We start from the raw sequence: 24,132 nt of genomic DNA on the forward strand, positions 1-24,132 counted from the left end.
ACTCTGAAAAAAGCTGAAATGTTTTTAAAGTGTGATTTCAAAGACAAAAAATACTTTTCATATAATTTGAATTACACAAAGCTTGATTCTTTTAAAACTTTACCTTTTAAATAAAATAGCCGTTAAATTTTTATTACATCGAATGCAAATAATACTACATTAAGTAGGTTTCTAAAAAAAACTGAAAAATCCGAACAATTCTTCAACATTGAAAACTAATAAAATTCAGCCTTCAGCCTTAATGGATGAAATATTCATTATGTTAATATTAAAAAAATGTTTTGAAAAAAATGATAAATTCCACGAATTATACGCCGTCCACCAAATCGTCAAAAATCACTAACCCTATATTTGTAATTAAATAAGAGTATTTACTCGCTTAATTCTACAGCAGTTAATAAGATTATTTGTATGCCTATTTGAGGTTGATTTTTAAATCAATTTGAGATAAATCGTTACAGTTCCACACAAACATAAAATTTCACTGGATTTCACGGAAAAAGCCAAATTTCACGGATTTCACGCTGTCCGCGAAATCGTGAAATTTCACCAACCCTAGTCGTATGAAATAAACCAATGGCAATTGTTGTAAGGTTAGAAAATATTGCTTTCAATTAACTTGGAAAATCTCCAACTTTGAAGCATCTTTACCAGAACTCCGAGATCTTAAGGTGGTAGATGGTGTCTTTCACTTTTGGGGCAATGACTGTCAATGATGGTTCTGAATGTTTTTCTTTCTGGTTCTGGATCAAAATTTGAATGTTTTCCTAAAACAAACTTGGCCTTAAATGAATTGAAAAATGAAACAGCCGTTCTAATCAACACGCGCATCATACACGGGAAAAACTATGATGAAAAAATTAAAATGAATGCGACAACCAAAATCGTTTAATTCTGACGTTTAAATTTTTTTGCACGAATTTTAGTGCTACAAATACCGGCGCATATTATAAAATGGTTACCTTCTTCCTTCTCCCAAAGCACCTGAAATTTGTAGCGGGTGAAGGGACACTTCGCATAGACGCCCTTGCTCCTATCACGTCGCTAAAGGTACGGAGCGACGAGAAATTAATATGCATGCCCCTTCAGTCGAACCATCAGCAGAGATGCAGGCAATCCACAACTCGCAGCGATATAGTAAGATTATAGTAAGATTGGCGTGGTTGGTCTTCAATGACTTATGAATATGTTACAATATATGAAGCTCTCACCAAATTAAATAGTCTTCTATTGATTACGTTCAGCGTTAATTTAGTCTATTTTTTTTTATTTGGAGAACTTCGACAACAAAAAACTATAAAATTTCAGATATGTTCATAAAAACAAAACAGCAGGAGTTTTCATAATTGATTCTTTTATATTTTCTTTTAAAAATACTTAAAATATATACATCTACTACTATTCTCTGTACAAAAAAATACCTCAGTTAATACATTTCTGCGCACTTTATCAAAAATAGGTTTCATCTGGTTAAAAAAGTTGCCTCTTCACTGGTCCCAACACATATCACTTGACAAGTTCACTTAATGCTACCCCGCTCTCTCCCGCTCAATACCCATAAAGTTGTGTTGCAACGGCCGCGGCCGCCGCCGCCGCTCCGTACATCGGCATCAGCATCGCTGCCGGCGCAAGTCCGTACGTGTACCGCTCCTGGGGCATGTGCGTCTTGGTGTGCTTCTTGAGGTGATCGCGGCGGCCAAACTTCTTTCCGCAGGTTTGGCACGCGTACGGCCGGATTCCGGTGTGGATGCGCTTGTGGCGGGTCAGCTCCTCGTTCCGGGTAAAGGTCTTGCCGCAGGTCGGTTCGTCGCACTTGAACGGGCGCTCTCCTGTAGGAATTGAAGTAGAGGGAATGGTGGGTTAGTCACGAGAAATGAGGTTGAGTTGGTATGTGGTAACTTACCGGTATGAATCCGGATGTGACCCTTGAGTTGGCCGTTGTTGGAGAAGGCGACATCGCAGTGGGGGCACTTGAACTTCTTCGGCCGTTGCTTGCGACTGCTGAGCAGCTTGGCTTTGGCGTCCTCGCTGAGTACCCTGAAGTATTCCTGCTCCATCTGGTCGTACGTGAGCGGGTCCACCGGAAGTCCGGCAAAGTTGAATCCGGCAGGAAGTAGTTCAACGCCAAGTTTCTGCTGCTGTTGACTGCAGTAGTAATAGTACGAAGCAAGATCCGTCGGGTGGTTCAGGAAGGCCGCGGTGGTATCCAATTCCGGAGTTCCGATCAACGAATGCTTAGCCGGACTGTACATCGGAGACTTGGGCTCCGACGACATCGGACTGTCCAAGTCCAGCCGAGCACGGATGGTCGCTTCACACGGTTCACTTTTTATCGCGGTACGATCACTTCCACTATCACTGGCCTTGCTGGGGCTGTTATCCCTGATGCCCTCAGCCGCGGCATCCCACGGACGGAACAGGCGCGAATAGGTTTGCGGTGGTGCGATCGTTTTCACAGACATGATTGCCACACTTTAATCCTCACGAAGCACGATCGAAACGTCGAATGGAAAATAAGAAAGAAACGCAACCGAAAAAAACAACTAAGCAGGCGATGTTGACACTTTGCGATCTGGCTGCAAACTGAACATCTCGGTGCAAAGTCAACAAATTTAACCCAAATCAAACAATAGCCTAACAGGAGAAGACTCAGACGAAAGGACGAAAAGGAATCAAAACCAACAAAAAAAAAGGACGAAACTGCAAGAGCCTAATTGAAACATACGCGCGCCAAACGAACGAACGAAGGCAAGCCCATTCAAGTGTGGTGAAGAAGAAGGATGCAATGGAGGGCACTGCAAAACAAGGGGAAGTTGCTCTGACTGGAGTTCAAAAGTTCTAGGAGGGAGAATGAAAGGCAGAAAAGATAGGGCGATTTGCCTCCTCCCATTTTTTGGTATTTGCTTTGAGGGTTTCGTTTTTCACCCCCTAGTCTAGTCAGATGATGTGTGATGACGACGCGGTGATGAAAATGTGGTGAATTTGAGGAGGTTTACGGATGCTGAGTGGTGTGTTATTTGCAATTTATAATGGAGTCGTAAGAGTTTATGCTAAGATTTGTTTAAAAACGATCAAAAATTATGTTACTAGCGGAAAAAAACTATGGATCTCACCTAATCCTTTTCGAGCTAAAATTTAAATTTATTTAGCATGTTGGATTTGCTTCGTTTAGTCTCTCTTTGTAGAGATTAACAATCTAAAGTTCAAGCCCTATTTTCGAAATTTTGAATCAAAAAGTATAGCAATAGTATAGTATAGCAATCATCATTACATTTATGATTTTTTTTATTAATTTATCATCGAATTTATAATATTTTTTTCTTACACCTTCCTGCCTTTTTCGAATCGTGGTCCCAAAAATCTACATAATATATTTAAAAAAATTAGATAATTTTGTTCAAACGCGAATCAGTTCAATACGGAGCGTCGGGTTGAGGTGCTCTTTGTTGCGTTGGGTTCGTATAAGATTTTCAAAAACGTACCATGGAATTTGAACATTTTGGTCGTGGTTCCCAATATCATGAACGGGTGTTCACGATTTTGGGAACCCTTTTTATCCGTTGTTTATATGCTAAAAAATTCCCAATTTGGCCACTCTGAGATCGATTCCGGGGCATCTGCAGATTGTATGGGAAAATGTACGTAAACTCAAATTTTGATCAAAGGAGGCTGAACAAGCAAACAAGCTATACGTCAAGACGAAGTTTGTCGGGTAAGGCTTGTTTGTAATAAAATAAAATGTACCTAATTTGATTTAAAATGCATTTACAAGTTTATCACTTTCCAATGTTTCTCACCATGAGACATGTGTTGCTCTAATTTATACGGTTACCCTCCTTCTGGGTCAAAAACTCAAAATTACTGCATTTACAAGTGTTATACAATTTATTTGGGAAAGTTTATAATCGATTTTACAAGATTGCTAAATAACAAAACTCAATTTTAGTCAACAACTTTTGTTGCCCTTGAAACTTGATATAAAATCTGCTATGGAAAAATCGACACATAAAACCATGTTTTTCTAGTGTGATTTTCTGTCGGAGGCTGTATCTCAACAACCATTGGTCGAATTTTCAATATCTTTGAAGCAAATTTAAAGGAAATTGTGTTATCTTAAAAAAAATCAGAGGTGGTCTAGCTTGCTCATGACCTTTACAGATACAAAAGTAACGTTATCAACAAAAAACATTTTTAATTGATAGATCTCGGAAACGGTGCACGATATCCAATTAAAGTTCTTTTCGATTGCAAATTTAATTTTACAACTCAAAAAAAATTGGCAACACTGCCAAATGAATTTTGACCTCGATTTTGAGCAACTTGGGATTTTTCATAAATGATTTTTTTAAGCGCAATCCGTTTTTTTGTGTTGTGCATAACAAATATTGTAATATAAAGTGAATCTACGAAACATGGAGAAAATACAGATAACATTAAAAAGAGATGAGATGATAACATTAAAAAAAATCAAAAATTTCTGGCAGACAATTAAAAACCCAAGAAAATACAAGGCAAAAACATTGGTATATATGGCATGCACAGTTCATAGGGAAGCAAAAACAAGAATCTCACAAAATAAAGTGCAATTTGAGTTTTCCAAGCAATTGAGATGCCGAAATTTATTATTTTCAATTTTGTATGGAAAGGCAGGGAAGTTCGTCACTGCTGTTCACAAGGAGTTAAATTTTACGTGAATATGTGATTTTTCAAATGCTTTTCCATGAATTTAGAAAGCTCAAAAGCAATTTGTTATGTGCTCTCTTTCGATTTGGCTAATATTTAGAAATTGAATCCAGATGAGGCAACACAAAAAAAATGATTAAAAAATAAAGAAAACGTCGAACTTTCTTATAAATACCACAAATTAAGGCAACATTTCTCTTTAGATTGTCTCAAATCCGATCCATCATACGTCAAGACAGCCGTCTTGAGGCGTACTTGGGCCATCTAGGCTAAACCCACCTCTCATAAAACGGTCCTTTTTCGCACTCCCGCCAAAATCCAGCCTAATTTTGACGGATTACGCAAAGTGCATCCGACAATGCTGGACCTAATTGAATTTTGCTCTGTAACGCATCTTCAAAAAGCTGTCCAAAACGGTTTGATCGATCACCAGAAATGGGCGAAAAAAAAAAATCCAAATCCAGAAATTTTTGCTCTATTCGATCCGAGTTATGGATTTTATTGCCACTGTTTCACTTTTATGGACGGGATCCTATTTTTTGCTTTTCTGCGAGGACGATGCCGCTTTGTCTGGCCGAACCGCATGCTCTATTGTGGTATCCGCAGGACATTCCGAAAAAAGAGGACCAAACGAGCATCGAATGATCGATGAATCTTTTAGCGTTTGGGTTCGCTTTTTTTTTTTCTTTTTTGGTGCATCGAGTATTGTTCGCAGAAGTGTTTTCAAAAGAAAGCGAATCAAAAATTGGATCATAAATTGTCATTTTTCCAATCCCTAAATGCAGCATTTTTTTTTTTGTTGGGTCGAATTTTGGCAAACAGTTTGAAGTGCCGTGACGGGGAGGAACCCAAAGTTTTCCATGCCAGGACCGCGCGTGGCTAGCGGCTACCTGAGCACACGATTTCGGCGATCTTCGGAGGATTTCTTAGGAAGGATTTTGATTAGAAGAAGCTAGATCGCAGCAGGCTTTGGCGGCTGCCATCGAACCGGGTGTTTAACTCATCTGTTAAAATGAAGAGAAAGAAGGTAAAGGAGCCCTAGAACCAGTCTTTTTCTCTAAAGAATCAGTATTTTTTTTATTTTATGTTTTTGGTTACCGGAAACTGAATCCGAGCTAATATTATGAGATTCATTATAAACATCAAACATTATTATTTTTAATTTTTTTTATTTTCCTATTGTAGAAACATCAAATTCGAGTTCTGCGACCCTATTTCAGTCAAATTTTAACAGTAGATTGCCAAATACGGATCAACCAATGTTCTGTACATCATAAACATTGATAACTTAACATAATAACTCGCGTTATAATGAAAACATTCCAAGTGATTTTTTTACCAATAGCAAATTATGTGAATTATGTATTTTTTTAACACCTAAACTCCCATGCTCGAGTAAAAGGTGGAACTCCAACTTTGAACATCAAAACAGCAAAAGATGCGGACAGATCTCTAGATAACGTAGCTTTTTTTTTGAAAAGTCAAAAACAGAGGCATTTAACATAAGTTATTCCCGAACCATAGCACCAATTTTTTTTCAGCCCCGTTATTACTACATGTTTTACATGCAGTTATAAATATTTAATGATAATCTATGCCAAATCCATGTCAGAATGATAGATTAAGCTCATTTATTATACTCATTATTATACTGCATTCAGAAATTCCGAGCCTTTTTACTCCAGCAAAATAATGATATTAATGGCTGAATCTAATCAAACTCATGCTTAATAATGGATTTTGAATTGTCTTAACATTGATTTGTGGAATTATCAATTAAATTCAGATGTTTCGAAATTGTAGATGGATGAATAATATCTTACTTAAAGCAGTGATTTGCTGCATTTGATTAAATAGACTAGAAATGCAATATTTTATTTAAAAAGAACAACTACCATCAATGAAATTTCAAAAAAATGGCCTAAATCTCTGAAAATAGTAGGTTTGAAAGAAAACTTGGCTTACGCAAACTATTGAAAAATTATTACAAAAGTGTTGCAAGAATGAGCCTATTCCAAATATGTCGTATGACTGTTTTAGATTAGAATAAAACAAACGCAATAAGATTTATGATTTTCCAGAGACCTTCTCACAAGTCTTCGGAAAGGTTTCTTTCTTACAAAATGCAGCGGCCTGCTTCGATCAAGCACCATAGGCTTAGGGCGCGCGTTTTCCTAGAAATGTCGCCACTCTCTATTGTGGTGTCCTGTTTTAGGGCTTTTATTGGGTCGGTCCCGGGCGCGCGGCATCGGCGGGCACTTCGAAGGACTCCCGACTCCCGACTCCCGGAACAAAAGCAGTAACACCCGGGACACTGGTGACGGCCGAAATCGAAATCCATAAATAATCCTAATTCGAGTTACGCGCGGCGATACCTTCACACTTTTGTATAACCGAGGAGGGACCCCGCCAGAGTTTGGGTTTTGCGGTTGCGGCTGCCGGCCGGGTGTTTGTTTAGTTACGTGCGTGGCCAAAGTGGTCGGGATGGTTCGATTTCGAGAGGGGACCACAAATCGAATAAAACTAATCATTTATCATCGGCCCGGGAACGTTGCTGCCTGTGATGATGGGCTTTTCGGGAGATCTTTCAACGCGCGCGCTTGGATTTATGACAATTCCGGCCATCATCATCGTTGAACATGGCCCTTTGGAGAGGGGTTCGTCGCGGAGGATCGAGGCTGGGTTCGAGAAGAGGCACACATCGCCGCGCGTTGAATGGCTTTCGAGCATTTTATTAAGGGGTTTTCGGTCAGCTGTCTGTCTTACTGGGATCTTTTATATTTATATCCATGGTGGTGAGTACGTTCTTTTAATTCAATTGGGTAATTTGTAGAGCGGTGGCGGTGTCGCGTTGGGGGTTCCTTCCGTGGCGTGTGCCATTCCAAGTGAGCCACGTGGTATTTTGGTGGGTTGGTATTAAACAGTGTTGTGCTGCAGTGCTTAGTAACTAAACGGTGTCAACAAATTCAATCACTGTTTCATTTTGATTCGAATTCGATTGCAAAATCCTTTGCTGTTTTAATATATTCAGTTATCTTTCCAGTTAAGCTTAAATATTCATTAACATCATGAAAACTGAATAAATTGTCTTGTAAACCTGCAATAAAAATTGAACGATAAAATTGAACGGTACCTGAAATTGCGTCTTTCAATTGCATAAATTTTGGTACCCAATGTCAATTTTTTGAACCACCCTAACACGGCGTAGGTCACCCAAATGGCAAAAAATAACGGCTCTAATTATTTTGGCAAAGTAACCCCCAGAAAAATGTTGTGCCTGATTTTCTAAAATATGTGATTGTAGATATACCATCCCAATTAGGCTATATCAAAGCTGTTACAACCGCTATAAAACCTAACTCCCCAGAACCTCGATTAACCCCACTTAAAACCCAAAAGGACCCCCGAAAAAGATTGTTAGACATGTTATCCTAGGCCTATGTAAGCCATTTTTGTGTATATGGAGCCAATAGTACTCGAAAATAACATTTGAGAAGGGCTTAAGGTATTTAAATATTTTTGTATTTTGCAATTTAAAAATTACTGTATCTCGAAGCCGTTGCATCGTATCAAAAATTGGACAAGCTTTCTGAAAAAAATACACTGAAACAAAAATACACGCCACTTCTACGAGATTTTTCAGTATTTTAGTTAAAAAGTTTAATTTGATGGTGATGTCACAATTTTGGACTTGGGACAGTGGTCAATATGGAGACTTTATGTAAAATTGTATGGGGAATCGATTCCCACTTTCGATTCTAAAAAAAATGACGTTTAGACCACTTTTCAAACAAAAAAACAGTTGTAAACCCAAAGCAAAAATATAGCTCAAAATCTGCAACAGTGGATTTGCTGCAGAAAATGTCACAATTTATAACATTTTTTGTAGCAAGCCCGTAGATCATTTTTGCCCGCGTGTACACATTACAGCGATCTGCAGTTCTCACCAACACATATAATGCTGGCCCGTCCCGAGCAACACTCAAAAGAGAAGAATATGTTGATGCTCTTTCACTTTCATTTCATCAAGCGTCCATGGCGCGGTGGTAGCGTGTCGGATCAATAATCAAGAAGTTGGTGGTTCAATCCTCGTTCTGATAAGGATTATTTTTTGTGAAATACAACCAAAAACCGTCGGTTATGTCGATAATTATCGGTAACGGGTAAAAATGTCATACCCCTATATTGCAAAAAATGCATGAGGACAGATTTCATGCAGAATCTGATATACTTTCATGCCACCATGCATCACAATCATGCGACCGCCGGTGTAGTAAATGATTTTTGTAGTTTTTTTTAGGAGAGACATACCATCCTGCATTTTTCGTGAGTCTTTTTGTAATATTATAGGTAGAGTTAGTGAAATTTCACGATTTCGCGGACAGCGTGAAATCCGCGAAATTTGGCTTTTTCCGCGAAATCCCGTGAAATTTTATGTTTGTGTGAAAATGTAACGATTTTTCTTCTTTTTATCAAAATCAAAAAGGAATAAAAATAATCTAATGAACTACTGTAGAATTAAGCGAGTGGATACTCTGGTAACTAATTACTAATATAGGGATTTTTGACGATTTCATGGACGGCGTAATGTTCGTAAAATTTATCAATTTTCTTAAATCATTTTTTAACATAACATTAACAACTCATTAAATATTTCATCCAAAAAGAGTATTTTATTAAATTTTATTAGATTTCAATTGAAAAGCTTGAATATATATGTATATCAAGTTGATATGAACCATTATAAGAAATGTTCAGATTTTTGAGTTTTTTTTTAATTAACTAAATTTAGTAGTATTTTCATAGCTGTATTAAAAATTTTACTGCTTTTTTATTTTAAAGGTATTGTTTTGGAAGCAATTAAAACAATTAAGCTTTGTTTTATTCAAAATAAAATTAAGAGCATTTTTCATCCTTGGAATCACATTTTAAAAACATATCAAATTTTCTTTTTGGGCCTGTTAAATTTTAACAATATTTGTTTATTTGGGAAGATGATTCCCGCGAAAGTAAAAAAAAATACTTTTGATGTTTTCTTTTCTCATTTAGAATAACAATTTGTTAAAAATTAAATTATTTTTGAAAATTGTCCAATTTAGTTTTTGAAAAGCGAGCCTAAACCCTTAAAAAATATGTTTAATGGGCTAAATGTCGTAGAAAATTCAATTTATTTTATTTATTTTGACCGGAAAAGATTGTTAAAATCATACTTCGATATGAAATGCAATAAAATGTTAAATGATAGAACAGAAGCAAATTAGCGAAAACATTTAAGCTTTATTAGTCGAATATTTAAAGAGCAGTTCAGTAAATGAGAATACGCGTGCCCTAAATTTTGTTTCAAAATATATATCCATAAACCAGAAGGATTTTTTTTTTGAAAATTAGAAGTTTTCTTTTTGAGTCGGATTCAAATTTAGCGAAGATTTTTTTAGTTTCTTGAAAAATAATATATAATGAAGCATAAAAAGTAGTTTCTGTGATTAAAACAAAGGATTTTCAGAGTCTTTTTAACATTTTTCAAGTTCCGCGAAATTTGCGTGAAATTTGATGTTTTGAAATTGAGGACCCCGTGAAATTTGCAATTTTTGAGCGTGAAAAATCACTAAGCCTAATTAGAGGCTATTTCCTCAAAAATTTTGAGCGAAAAAAAATCGTGACATCACCATCAAATTCAACTTTAAACTTAAAAAATGAAAAATCTCATAGAAGTGGCGTGTATTTTTGTTTCAGTTTATTTTTTCAGAAAGTTCGTCCAGTTTCCCATAAGTTTGTCTTTGACCACTTTTTGACACTTTTGGCTTCGAGATACAGTAATTTTTAAATTGCAAAATACAAAAATATTTAAATACCTTACGCCCTTCTCAAATGTTATTTACGAGTACTATACACAAAAATGGCTTATATATATGTGTACAAAGTTTCATTGAAAACGGAGAGAGTCGGGTACAAAAGTACCAGAAAAATTCCTGATTTGAGCTGGAATTGCTCCACTTTAAAATTGCTGAAAAAAGCGAGTAACCTCGGCTCGCTTTGATCATTTTCAAGGCAATTTTTATTTTCGCGAGCCAGTTTGACGAGTCGTAATAGTGCGATCGATAGCATTAAATTAGTGCGAAGTCCAAGTTAGTGGGAATTGCTCAATAGTTGATTTAAAAATGTTATTTGGTAGTCTCAACTCGAGTAGGCACGCTCACCTTAATCGCCCCAGAAAAGAAACCCACCTTCAAAAACAGGTTCATATTCATCGGCAACAGTCCGCCACACGACAGCAAGGAGGCTTGCTGTGATTTGGTCAGCAGAATGTGTATGGATTTTTGCTCCGGAAGGCGCATTTCGGACCAGGCTACGTCGTAGATCTTGGCCACTAATTGGTCACTCTTGAGCTCGTTCAGCGCTCCGAGAAAGCACAGCATGAGGGATTGAAAGGTCGCGAGGAAAATGATTAAATATCCCGGTATCCAGTTTGCCTGAAAATTAACCAAATTTCAACTTAAATACTTAATTTGAAAATGTTTATCACTCACAGTGTTCGCCACAAATAATGTTACGATAACTTGTAAAGCATTAGAGGAGATTTCTACGAAAAATTGCACCGAAAAACTCCTTTCTATTGCCCCACTGAAGATAGTCAAGCGCTGATGGTATTGTAGTACTTGCAACAGTTTCTGGTGAACGTCCGTGTCTAGTTTGCCATCAGTGTTTTCCTTAATCAACAGGTTTAAATCCTCTAGCCCGAGCAGCAGAATATCGTACTGAATAAAGACGTTAAAAACCAAAATAAAACACATGTTCTGCACGGCAATCAATGCGGGAGGAGTCCACAACATGCAACTAATCTGATACAAGTAGTTTAGCAGATAACCTTTTAACGAATCCGGATCTAAAAAGGGCAACTCAATGCCCAAGGGTAGGTTCCGTTGGCCAGTCCAGAGGTATATGACCGTAGGCAAGAGACCCGTAGCGACAGTGGCCGCAACAAATGCCATGCTGTAGAAGATGACACAATGTTTGAGCCAACTGGTGTAACGCTTCAGGATCTTAACTACACGTTGATTTAGCGCTGATCGTTCGTAGGTTTTCTTAGCTTCGTGCATCAGCTCACTGAATCGGGCCGGATTGGCCAACAGGTGACCTACCCGGCTAATCCCGATAAACCCGTAGGCCAACGTGACGAGGGCAAACGCAAAACTAAACAAATCTCCTAAAAAGTGGTGCAAATCGTAGAACGCTATGAAGAAGTAGCAGCTGATCAGTAACATGAGTAGTACGGTTCTCGCCGAAGGTTTGAAACTCTGTTCGTACGCACAGATACCAAACTGCTTCAGAACCCGGCATTGCCAACCGCAAATTTGCTCAAATTCTTGTATAGGATCCATGACGAAGAAACGTGTAAACTGCCGAAGCTGCTGCCAAGAACTAAGTCCGAGATTTGTGGAATCGGTGACAAAGCATGACATTGTAGTTTAGCAGTTTAATTGCACACTGCTCAATTAAAATTTTACACATAAGTTGAGTAACGGGGTTTTGTTGTGGCAGATCAATAGTACTGACCTCAGTCGCTAATATTCAAGTTTCTTACTCACTGAAAAAATAATGTGGGTTCCTTTTCTGTTGAAATCGATTCTATTTCTTTAAATTGTTATTAATTATTCAGCCATTTTGTTTTAAATATTAAGCGAATTTATATTTAAAAAAACTGCAACTGATCAAGTGTTGCAAATTACTTGTTACTAAGAAATATAACTTAACTCTCAACTTCTAACCCGATGTCAACCATGCGGACAAATTGTAGCAAATATTAGCATACTTTTTGCCACAACTTTTCAATTGACCTAGTTTAGCTGCTCCGAAATTAACCGGCTGCCAAAGCAACAATGCTTTTTGCACACATGTTTGCTGAAAATTTTCATCAGTACCGTCAGTGGGGGTGACTATGGGTCAAAAAACGATACACCTATCGTATTTTCTTAATAACAAAAACAATTTAAATAACATCGAAAATCTTTCAACGTAGATTTATTCTTAGATAGTTTACTAACATTTTCCCAAAATATGGTGGATTTTGATGAACAATACCTTAAATTCCTATTGTTTGAATATTGACCCAATCTCACCCCTTAGAGGGGGTGACATTGGGTCAAATGAAACTAAAATGATGCTCAAATACAACGATATGGTAAAAACAAGTCATCCAACAGTGTTTCTTGTTCGAGGGAATCGTATTGACACGCTACAATGTTTGAGGTGGAGATTTTCAAACATTTGGGTAGTTTTCGAGCAATTCTAACAAAAATATTAGAAAAATGATTTTTCGAGAGGTCATTTTTGGCCAAAAACGTACCCCAACTTTAGACAGCTGCCAAAATACCAGGATTTGTTCTAGGAACGAGATTTTTTCAGCGAAGTCATCTTAAGATGTCCCCTACATAACCCTTTCAACAGAATTCATTTTCATTGAGAAGAACCTGAGAAATGGTAAAATCCGTTAAAATTAACTTTGACCCAATCTCACCCCCCAGACCCAATGTCACCCCCACTGACGGTATCCATTTCCATTTCCAAAACGTTCAAAGCTATAGAGATGCGAAGGACCGAAACTAACGTTCTGTTTTGGCATTTATTTGGTTTCGTGATTTTGCAGTAATTGTCTTCTTCTTTTTTTTTTTTTTTTTTTTTCAGCAAGAAATCCTTGCAATGCAAAACCAGTTTTCGGTTAGTTTTGTTTGCAATTTTCAGGCTTCTAATCTGATTTCCCTGCTGAATGCTACTCTTTCAGATCGGACCCGATTGATGTTTGCTCCTCATTCACACCTTGACTCTTTTCTCTGCTCCTAGGCGGCAGCTCTCTTACTGGCCGAACGGCTGAAAGGACGCTAAATTGAGCCCATAAACTGTTTATTTATGAATAGGATTATCTGATTAGGATCAGCAGCACCTCTCTGCCTCTCGGCTTCAGGGCCTACTAGACCTGGACTCCATTCAGCTCTGTGATGGGTGTTGCTGCCCATTCAAGGTTTTTTTTTTTTTTTTTTTTTTTTTGACATAGGACTATGTCTTTACTTACTATATTGGGGGGCCAGTTCAGAAATTCGATCCAAAGCGTCACTTTTAAGCGTTAAAAAAGGGGACATTTTGAACGCTTATATCTTTTTTCCCTGTGAATCAATCCAGATGGTTGGACCACCAATCGAAAGAAGAAGACTTCAGCTATTGTTTAACTACATAGATAGTCTGACTAAACATAGTTAAAGCACTTAAAACATGCAATCAAAATGAGTAATTTTTCAGTACAAATCGGACAGATGACCAATCAGAGCGAGCGTATGCATTCGAGACCGCGCCCCTTTTGTACCGTTCTCCGGCTGTGCCGCTATTTAAGCAGAAAATTTCGCAAAAGCAAGTCACTTTGGAACGAGCACTCGAACTGTGCACGTCGGACCGGCGCGGAGCAGCAGCAGCAGCGGCCAATAGAAGAAGAGGACCTGCAACCAGAAGGAAGAACCACCGGCAGCAGAAGGAGGAAATTCGAGCGAAGCGGACGGCGTGGAAGTCGCTATGATGCGGCGATTCTCATGAAAAATGGCCAATTCGACAGTTGTGGCCAAAACCAGGAGTGGGCGATGCCCTCAAAGAAGGTTCCCCCGGGGCCTGGGGGACATTTACAGAAACATACGAGTTGTGGCAATATGGGTATCAAAATTCATGGTTTTTGATACTGAACATAATAATGGCCATTTCGACAGTAGTGGCCACAACCTGGAGTGGCCGGTGCCCTCAAAGAAGGTTCCCCCGGGGCCTGGGGGGATATTTACAGAAACATACGAGTTGTGGCAATATGGGTATCAAAATTCATGGTTTTTGATACTGAACATAATAATGGCCATTTTGACAGTAGTGTCCACAACCTGGAGTGGCCGGTGCCCTCAAAGAAGGTTCCCCCGGGGCCTGGGGGGACATTTACAAAAACATACGAGTTGTGGCAATATGGGTATCAAAATTCATGGTTTTTTATACTGAACATAATAATGGCCATTTCGACAGTAGTGGCCACAACCTGGAGTGGCCGGTGCCCTCAAAGAAGGTTCCCCGGGGCCTGGGGGACATTTACAGAAACATACGAGTTGTGGCAATATGGGTATCAAAATTCATGGTTTTTATACTGAACATAATAATGGCCATTTCAACAGTAGTGGCCACAACCTGGAGTGGCCGGTGCCCTCAAAGAAGGTTCCCCGGGGCCTGGGGGACATTTACAGAAACATACGAGTTGTGGCAATATGGGTATCAAAATTCATGGTTTTGATACTGAACATAATAATGGCCATTTCGACAGTAGTGGCCACAACCTGGAGTGGCCGGTGCCCTCAAAGAAGGTTCCCCGGGGCCTGGGGGACATTTACAGAAACATACGAGTTGTGGCAATATGGGTATCAAAATTCATGGTTTTTATACTGAACATAATAATGGCCATTTCGACAGTAGTGGCCACAACCTGGAGTGGCCGGTGCCCTCAAAGAAGGTTCCCCGGGGCCTGGGGGACATTTACAGAAACACACGAGTTGTGGCAATATGGGTATCAAAATTCATGGTTTTGATACTGAACATAATAATGGCCATTTTGACAGTAGTGTCCACAACCTGGAGTGGCCGGTGCCCTCAAAGAAGGTTCCCCCGGGGCCTGGGGGGACATTTACAGAAACATACGAGTTGTGGCAATATGGGTATCAAAATTCATGGTTTTTTATACTGAACATAATAATGGCCATTTCAACAGTAGTGGCCACAACCTGGAGTGGCCGGTGCCCTCAAAGAAGGTTCCCCGGGGCCTGGGGGACATTTACAGAAACATACGAGTTGTGGCAATATGGGTATCAAAATTCATGGTTTTGATACTGAACATAATAATGGCCATTTCGACAGTAGTGGCCACAACCTGGAGTGGCCGGTGCCCTCAAAGAAGGTTCCCCGGGGCCTGGGGGACATTTACAGAAACATACGAGTTGTGGCAATATGGGTATCAAAATTCATGGTTTTGATACTGAACATAATAATGGCCATTTCGACAGTAGTGGCCACAACCTGGAGTGGCCGGTGCCCTCAAAGAAGGTTCCCCGGGGCCTGGGGGACATTTACAGAAACATACGAGTTGTGGCAATATGGGTATCAAAATTCATGGTTTTTATACTGAACATAATAATGGCCATTTCGACAGTAGTGGCCACAACCTGGAGTGGCCGGTGCCCTCAAAGAAGGTTCCCCGGGGCCTGGGGGACATTTACAGAAACACACGAGTTGTGGCAATATGGGTATCAAAATTCATGGTTTTGATACTGAACATAATAATGGCCATTTTGACAGTAGTGTCCACAACCTGGAGTGGCCGGTGCCCTCAAAGAAGGTTCCCCCGGGGCCTGGGGGGACATTTACAGAAACATACGAGTTGTGGCAATATGGGTATCAAAATTCATGGTTTTTTATACTGAACATAATAATGGCCATTTCAACAGTAGTGGCCACAACCTGGAGTGGCCGGTGCCCTCAAAGAAGGTTCCCCGGGGCCTGGGGGACATTTACAGAAACATACGAGTTGTGGCAATATGGGTATCAAAATTCATGGTTTTGATACTGAACATAATAATGGCCATTTCGACAGTAGTGGCCACAACCTGGAGTGGCCGGTGCCCTCAAAGAAGGTTCCCCGGGGCCTGGGGGACATTTACAGAAACATACGAGTTGTGGCAATATGGGTATCAAAATTCATGGTTTTGATACTGAACATAATAATGGCCATTTCGACAGTAGTGGCCACAACCTGGAGTGGCCGGTGCCCTCAAAGAAGGTTCCCCGGGGCCTGGGGGACATTTACAGAAACATACGAGTTGTGGCAATATGGGTATCAAAATTCATGGTTTTTTATACTGAACATAATAATGGCCATTTCGACAGTAGTGGCCACAACCTGGAGTGGCCGGTGCCCTCAAAGAAGGTTCCCCCGGGGCCTGGGGGGACATTTACAAAAACATACGAGTTGTGGCAATATGGGTATCAAAATTCATGGTTTTTTATACTGAACATAATAATGGCCATTTCGACAGTAGTGGCCACAACCTGGAGTGGCCGGTGCCCTCAAAGAAGGTTCCCCGGGGCCTGGGGGACATTTACAGAAACATACGAGTTGTGGCAATATGGGTATCAAAATTCATGGTTTTGATACTGAACATAATAATGGCCATTTCGACAGTAGTGGCCACAACCTGGAGTGGCCGGTGCCCTCAAAGAAGGTTCCCCGGGGCCTGGGGGACATTTACAGAAACATACGAGTTGTGGCAATATGGGTATCAAAATTCATGGTTTTGATACTGAACATAATAATGGCCATTTTGACAGTAGTGTCCACAACCTGGAGTGGCCGGTGCCCTCAAAGAAGGTTCCCCCGGGGCCTGGGGGGACATTTACAAAAACATACGAGTTGTGGCAATATGGGTATCAAAATTCATGGTTTTTTATACTGAACATAATAATGGCCATTTCGACAGTAGTGGCCACAACCTGGAGTGGCCGGTGCCCTCAAAGAAGGTTCCCCCGGGGCCTGGGGGGACATTTACAGAAACATACGAGTTGTGGCAATATGGGTATCAAAATTCATGGTTTTTTATACTGAACATAATAATGGCCATTTCAACAGTAGTGGCCACAACCTGGAGTGGCCGGTGCCCTCAAAGAAGGTTCCCCGGGGCCTGGGGGACATTTACAGAAACATACGAGTTGTGGCAATATGGGTATCAAAATTCATGGTTTTTGATACTGAACATAATAATGGCCATTTCGACAGTAGTGGCCACAACCTGGAGTGGCCGGTGCCCTCAAAGAAGGTTCCCCCGGGGCCTGGGGGGACATTTACAGAAACATACGAGTTGTGGCAATATGGGTATCAAAATTCATGGTTTTTTATACTGAACATAATAATGGCCATTTCGACAGTAGTGGCCACAACCTGGAGTGGCCGGTGCCCTCAAAGAAGGTTCCCCCGGGGCCTGGGGGGACATTTACAGAAACACACGAGTTGTGGCAATATGGGTATCAAAATTCATGGTTTTTGATACTGAACATAATAATGGCCATTTTGACAGTAGTGTCCACAACCTGGAGTGGCCGGTGCCCTCAAAGAAGGTTCCCCCGGGGCCTGGGGGGACATTTACAAAAACATACGAGTTGTGGCAATATGGGTATCAAAATTCATGGTTTTTTATACTGAACATAATAATGGCCATTTCGACAGTAGTGGCCACAACCTGGAGTGGCCGGTGCCCTCAAAGAAGGTTCCCCCGGGGCCTGGGGGGACATTTACAGAAACATACGAGTTGTGGCAATATGGGTATCAAAATTCATGGTTTTTATACTGAACATAATAATGGCCATTTCGACAGTAGTGGCCACAACCTGGAGTGGCCGGTGCCCTCAAAGAAGGTTCCCCCGGGGCCTGGGGGACATTTACAGAAACATACGAGTTGTGGCAATATGGGTATCAAAATTCATGGTTTTGATACTGAACATAATAATGGCCATTTCGACAGTAGTGGCCACAACCTGGAGTGGCCGGTGCCCTCAAAGAAGGTTCCCCGGGGCCTGGGGGACATTTACAGAAACATACGAGTTGTGGCAATATGGGTATCAAAATTCATGGTTTTTATACTGAACATAATAATGGCCATTTCGACAGTAGTGGCCACAACCTGGAGTGGCCGGTGCCCTCAAAGAAGGTTCCCCGGGGCCTGGGGGACATTTACAGAAACATACGAGTTGTGGCAATATGGGTATCAAAATTCATGGTTTTTTATACTGAACATAATAATGGCCATTTCAACAGTAGTGGCCACAACCTGGAGTGGCCGGTGCCCTCAAAGAAGGTTCCCCCGGGGCCTGGGGGGACATTTACAGAAACATACGAGTTGTGGCAATATGGGTATCAAAATTCATGGTTTTTGATACTGAACATAATAATGGCCATTTCGACAGTAGTGGCCACAACCTGGAGTGGCCGGTGCCCTCAAAGAAGGTTCCCGGGGCCTGGGGGACATTTACAGAAACATACGAGTTGTGGCAATATGGGTATCAAAATTCATGGTTTTTGATACTGAACATAATAATGGCCATTTCAACAGTAGTGGCCACAACCTGGAGTGGCCGGTGCCCTCAAAGAAGGTTCCCCGGGGCCTGGGGGACATTTACAGAAACATACGAGTTGTGGCAATATGGGTATCAAAATTCATGGTTTTGATACTGAACATAATAATGGCCATTTCGACAGTAGTGGCCACAACCTGGAGTGGCCGGTGCCCTCAAAGAAGGTTCCCCGGGGCCTGGGGGACATTTACAGAAACATACGAGTTGTGGCAATATGGGTATCAAAATTCATGGTTTTTATACTGAACATAATAATGGCCATTTCGACAGTAGTGGCCACAACCTGGAGTGGCCGGTGCCCTCAAAGAAGGTTCCCCGGGGCCTGGGGGACATTTACAGAAACATACGAGTTGTGGCAATATGGGTATCAAAATTCATGGTTTTGATACTGAACATAATAATGGCCATTTCGACAGTAGTGGCCACAACCTGGAGTGGCCGGTGCCCTCAAAGAAGGTTCCCGGGGCCTGGGGGACATTTACAGAAACATACGAGTTGTGGCAATATGGGTATCAAAATTCATGGTTTTTATACTGAACATAATAATGGCCATTTCGACAGTAGTGGCCACAACCTGGAGTGGCCGGTGCCCTCAAAGAAGGTTCCCCGGGGCCTGGGGGGACATTTACAGAAACATACGAGTTGTGGCAATATGGGTATCAAAATTCATGGTTTTTATACTGAACATAATAATGGCCATTTCAACAGTAGTGGCCACAACCTGGAGTGGCCGGTGCCCTCAAAGAAGGTTCCCCGGGGCCTGGGGGACATTTACAGAAACATACGAGTTGTGGCAATATGGGTATCAAAATTCATGGTTTTGATACTGAACATAATAATGGCCATTTCGACAGTAGTGGCCACAACCTGGAGTGGCCGGTGCCCTCAAAGAAGGTTCCCCGGGGCCTGGGGGACATTTACAGAAACATACGAGTTGTGGCAATATGGGTATCAAAATTCATGGTTTTTATACTGAACATAATAATGGCCATTTCGACAGTAGTGGCCACAACCTGGAGTGGCCGGTGCCCTCAAAGAAGGTTCCCCGGGGCCTGGGGGACATTTACAGAAACACACGAGTTGTGGCAATATGGGTATCAAAATTCATGGTTTTTGATACTGAACATAATAATGGCCATTTTGACAGTAGTGTCCACAACCTGGAGTGGCCGGTGCCCTCAAAGAAGGTTCCCCCGGGGCCTGGGGGGACATTTACAGAAACATACGAGTTGTGGCAATATGGGTATCAAAATTCATGGTTTTTTATACTGAACATAATAATGGCCATTTCAACAGTAGTGGCCACAACCTGGAGTGGCCGGTGCCCTCAAAGAAGGTTCCCCGGGGCCTGGGGGACATTTACAGAAACATACGAGTTGTGGCAATATGGGTATCAAAATTCATGGTTTTGATACTGAACATAATAATGGCCATTTCGACAGTAGTGGCCACAACCTGGAGTGGCCGGTGCCCTCAAAGAAGGTTCCCCGGGGCCTGGGGGACATTTACAGAAACATACGAGTTGTGGCAATATGGGTATCAAAATTCATGGTTTTGATACTGAACATAATAATGGCCATTTCGACAGTAGTGGCCACAACCTGGAGTGGCCGGTGCCCTCAAAGAAGGTTCCCCGGGGCCTGGGGGACATTTACAAAAACATACGAGTTGTGGCAATATGGGTATCAAAATTCATGGTTTTTTATACTGAACATAATAATGGCCATTTCGACAGTAGTGGCCACAACCTGGAGTGGCCGGTGCCCTCAAAGAAGGTTCCCCCGGGGCCTGGGGGGACATTTACAAAAACATACGAGTTGTGGCAATATGGGTATCAAAATTCATGGTTTTTTATACTGAACATAATAATGGCCATTTCGACAGTAGTGGCCACAACCTGGAGTGGCCGGTGCCCTCAAAGAAGGTTCCCCGGGGCCTGGGGGACATTTACAGAAACATACGAGTTGTGGCAATATGGGTATCAAAATTCATGGTTTTGATACTGAACATAATAATGGCCATTTCGACAGTAGTGGCCACAACCTGGAGTGGCCGGTGCCCTCAAAGAAGGTTCCCCGGGGCCTGGGGGACATTTACAGAAACATACGAGTTGTGGCAATATGGGTATCAAAATTCATGGTTTTGATACTGAACATAATAATGGCCATTTTGACAGTAGTGTCCACAACCTGGAGTGGCCGGTGCCCTCAAAGAAGGTTCCCCCGGGGCCTGGGGGGACATTTACAAAAACATACGAGTTGTGGCAATATGGGTATCAAAATTCATGGTTTTTTATACTGAACATAATAATGGCCATTTCGACAGTAGTGGCCACAACCTGGAGTGGCCGGTGCCCTCAAAGAAGGTTCCCCCGGGGCCTGGGGGACATTTACAGAAACATACGAGTTGTGGCAATATGGGTATCAAAATTCATGGTTTTTATACTGAACATAATAATGGCCATTTCAACAGTAGTGGCCACAACCTGGAGTGGCCGGTGCCCTCAAAGAAGGTTCCCCGGGGCCTGGGGGACATTTACAGAAACATACGAGTTGTGGCAATATGGGTATCAAAATTCATGGTTTTGATACTGAACATAATAATGGCCATTTCGACAGTAGTGGCCACAACCTGGAGTGGCCGGTGCCCTCAAAGAAGGTTCCCGGGGCCTGGGGGACATTTACAGAAACATACGAGTTGTGGCAATATGGGTATCAAAATTCATGGTTTTTATACTGAACATAATAATGGCCATTTCGACAGTAGTGGCCACAACCTGGAGTGGCCGGTGCCCTCAAAGAAGGTTCCCCGGGGCCTGGGGGACATTTACAGAAACACACGAGTTGTGGCAATATGGGTATCAAAATTCATGGTTTTGATACTGAACATAATAATGGCCATTTTGACAGTAGTGTCCACAACCTGGAGTGGCCGGTGCCCTCAAAGAAGGTTCCCCCGGGGCCTGGGGGGACATTTACAAAAACATACGAGTTGTGGCAATATGGGTATCAAAATTCATGGTTTTTTATACTGAACATAATAATGGCCATTTCGACAGTAGTGGCCACAACCTGGAGTGGCCGGTGCCCTCAAAGAAGGTTCCCCCGGGGCCTGGGGGGACATTTACAAAAACATACGAGTTGTGGCAATATGGGTATCAAAATTCATGGTTTTTTATACTGAACATAATAATGGCCATTTCGACAGTAGTGGCCACAACCTGGAGTGGCCGGTGCCCTCAAAGAAGGTTCCCCGGGGCCTGGGGGACATTTACAGAAACATACGAGTTGTGGCAATATGGGTATCAAAATTCATGGTTTTGATACTGAACATAATAATGGCCATTTCGACAGTAGTGGCCACAACCTGGAGTGGCCGGTGCCCTCAAAGAAGGTTCCCCGGGGCCTGGGGGACATTTACAGAAACATACGAGTTGTGGCAATATGGGTATCAAAATTCATGGTTTTTTATACTGAACATAATAATGGCCATTTCGACAGTAGTGGCCACAACCTGGAGTGGCCGGTGCCCTCAAAGAAGGTTCCCCCGGGGCCTGGGGGGACATTTACAGAAACATACGAGTTGTGGCAATATGGGTATCAAAATTCATGGTTTTTGATACTGGCCATTTTGACAGTAGTGTCCACAACCTGGAGTGGCCGGTGCCCTCAAAGAAGGTTCCCCCGGGGCCTGGGGGGACATTTACAAAAACATACGAGTTGTGGCAATATGGGTATCAAAATTCATGGTTTTTTATACTGAACATAATAATGGCCATTTCGACAGTAGTGGCCACAACCTGGAGTGGCCGGTGCCCTCAAAGAAGGTTCCCCCGGGGCCTGGGGGGACATTTACAGAAACATACGAGTTGTGGCAATATGGGTATCAAAATTCATGGTTTTTGATACTGAACATAATAATGGCCATTTCGACAGTAGTGGCCACAACCTGGAGTGGCCGGTGCCCTCAAAGAAGGTTCCCCGGGGCCTGGGGGACATTTACAGAAACATACGAGTTGTTGCAATATGGGTATCAAAATTCATGGTTTTTGATACTGAACATAATAATGGCCATTTCGACAGTAGTGGCCACAACCTGGAGTGGCCGGTGCCCTCAAAGAAGGTTCCCCCGGGGCCTGGGGGGACATTTACAGAAACATACGAGTTGTGGCAATATGGGTATCAAAATTCATGGTTTTTGATACTGAACATAATAATGGCCATTTTGAAAGTAGTGGCCACAACCTGGAGTGGCCGGTGCCCTCAAAGAAGGTTCCCCCGGGGCCTGGGGGGACATTTACAGAAACATACGAGTTGTGGCAATATGGGTATCAAAATTCATGGTTTTTGATACTGAACATAATAATGGCCATTTCGACAGTAGTGGCCACAACCTGGAGTGGCCGGTGCCCTCAAAGAAGGTTCCCCCGGGGCCTGGGGGGACATTTACAGAAACATACGAGTTGTGGCAATATGGGTATCAAAATTCATGGTTTTTGATACTGAACATAATAATGGCCATTTTGAAAGTAGTGGCCACAACCTGGAGTGGCCGGTGCCCTCAAAGAAGGTTCCCCGGGGCCTGGGGGACATTTACAGAAACATACGAGTTGTGGCAATATGGGTATCAAAATTCATGGTTTTTGATACTGAACATAATAATGGCCATTTCGACAGTAGTGGCCACAACCTGGAGTGGCCGGTGCCCTCAAAGAAGGTTCCCCCGGGGCCTGGGGGGACATTTACAAAAACATACGAGTTGTGGCAATATGGGTATCAAAATTCGTGGTTTTTTATACTGAACATAATAATGGCCATTTCGACAGTAGTGGCCACAACCTGGAGTGGCCGGTGCCCTCAAAGAAGGTTCCCCCGGGGCCTGGGGGGACATTTACAGAAACATACGAGTTGTGGCAATATGGGTATCAAAATTCATGGTTTTTTATACTGAACATAATAATGGCCATTTCGACAGTAGTGGCCACAACCTGGAGTGGCCGGTGCCCTTAAAGCAGGTTCCCCCGGGGCCCGGAGGACTTTTACAGAACCATACGAGTTGTGGCATATTGGTATCAAAATTCATGGTTTTGATACTGTACATGAAAATTGACATTCCGACAGTAGTGGCCACAACCTTGAGTGACCAGTGATCTCAAAGCAGGTTTCCCCGGGCCCGGAGGGTCTTTAACAGAACCATACGAGTTGTGGCAATATGGATATCAAAATTCATGGTTTTTGATACTGAACATGAAAATTGACATTT

General features: G+C 41.7%; 2 protein-coding genes across 2 annotated transcripts; both read right to left on the reverse strand.

The window, feature by feature from the left end:
- Positions 1-1,416: 1,416 nt before the first annotated feature.
- Positions 1,417-2,496, reverse strand: LOC6039929 (transcription factor btd). Its single transcript, XM_001849375.2, has 2 exons — positions 1,904-2,496; positions 1,417-1,829 (listed from the first exon to the last, which is right to left on the reverse strand). Exons 1-2 carry the CDS (start codon positions 2,460-2,462, stop codon positions 1,549-1,551), a joined length of 840 nt encoding a protein of 279 aa, XP_001849427.1. The 5' UTR covers positions 2,463-2,496; the 3' UTR covers positions 1,417-1,548.
- A 4,941-nt stretch (positions 2,497-7,437) lies between these two features.
- LOC6039930 lies at positions 7,438-11,945 on the reverse strand. The gene is made up of 3 exons (XM_001849376.2): positions 11,211-11,945; positions 10,908-11,153; positions 7,438-7,780 (listed from the first exon to the last, which is right to left on the reverse strand). The coding sequence occupies exons 1-3, from the start codon at positions 11,943-11,945 to the stop codon at positions 7,733-7,735; spliced, it is 1,029 nt and encodes a 342-aa protein (XP_001849428.2). The 3' UTR covers positions 7,438-7,732.
- Between the last annotated feature and the right edge of the window lie 12,187 nt (positions 11,946-24,132).

The sequence above is a fragment of the Culex quinquefasciatus genome, chromosome 1 (assembly GCF_015732765.1).
Source record: "Culex quinquefasciatus strain JHB chromosome 1, VPISU_Cqui_1.0_pri_paternal, whole genome shotgun sequence".
Lineage (NCBI taxonomy): Eukaryota > Metazoa > Arthropoda > Insecta > Diptera > Culicidae > Culex > Culex quinquefasciatus.

Coding starts and splice junctions, on each gene's coding strand:
- LOC6039929 (XM_001849375.2), bottom strand. CDS start 2,462: ATGTCTGTGAAAACGATCGCACCACCGCAAACCTATTCGCGCCTGTTC. Junction 1,830..1,903: donor TCACATCCGGATTCATACCG/GTAAGTTACCAC, acceptor CAATTCCTACAG/GAGAGCGCCCGTTCAAGTGC.
- LOC6039930 (XM_001849376.2), bottom strand. CDS start 11,945: ATGTTACTGATCAGCTGCTACTTCTTCATAGCGTTCTACGATTTGCAC. Junction 11,154..11,210: donor CATTATTTGTGGCGAACACT/GTGAGTGATAAA, acceptor GTTAATTTTCAG/GCAAACTGGATACCGGGATA. Junction 7,781..10,907: donor ATATGAACCTGTTTTTGAAG/GTGGGTTTCTTT, acceptor TTTTTATTGCAG/GTTTACAAGACAATTTATTC.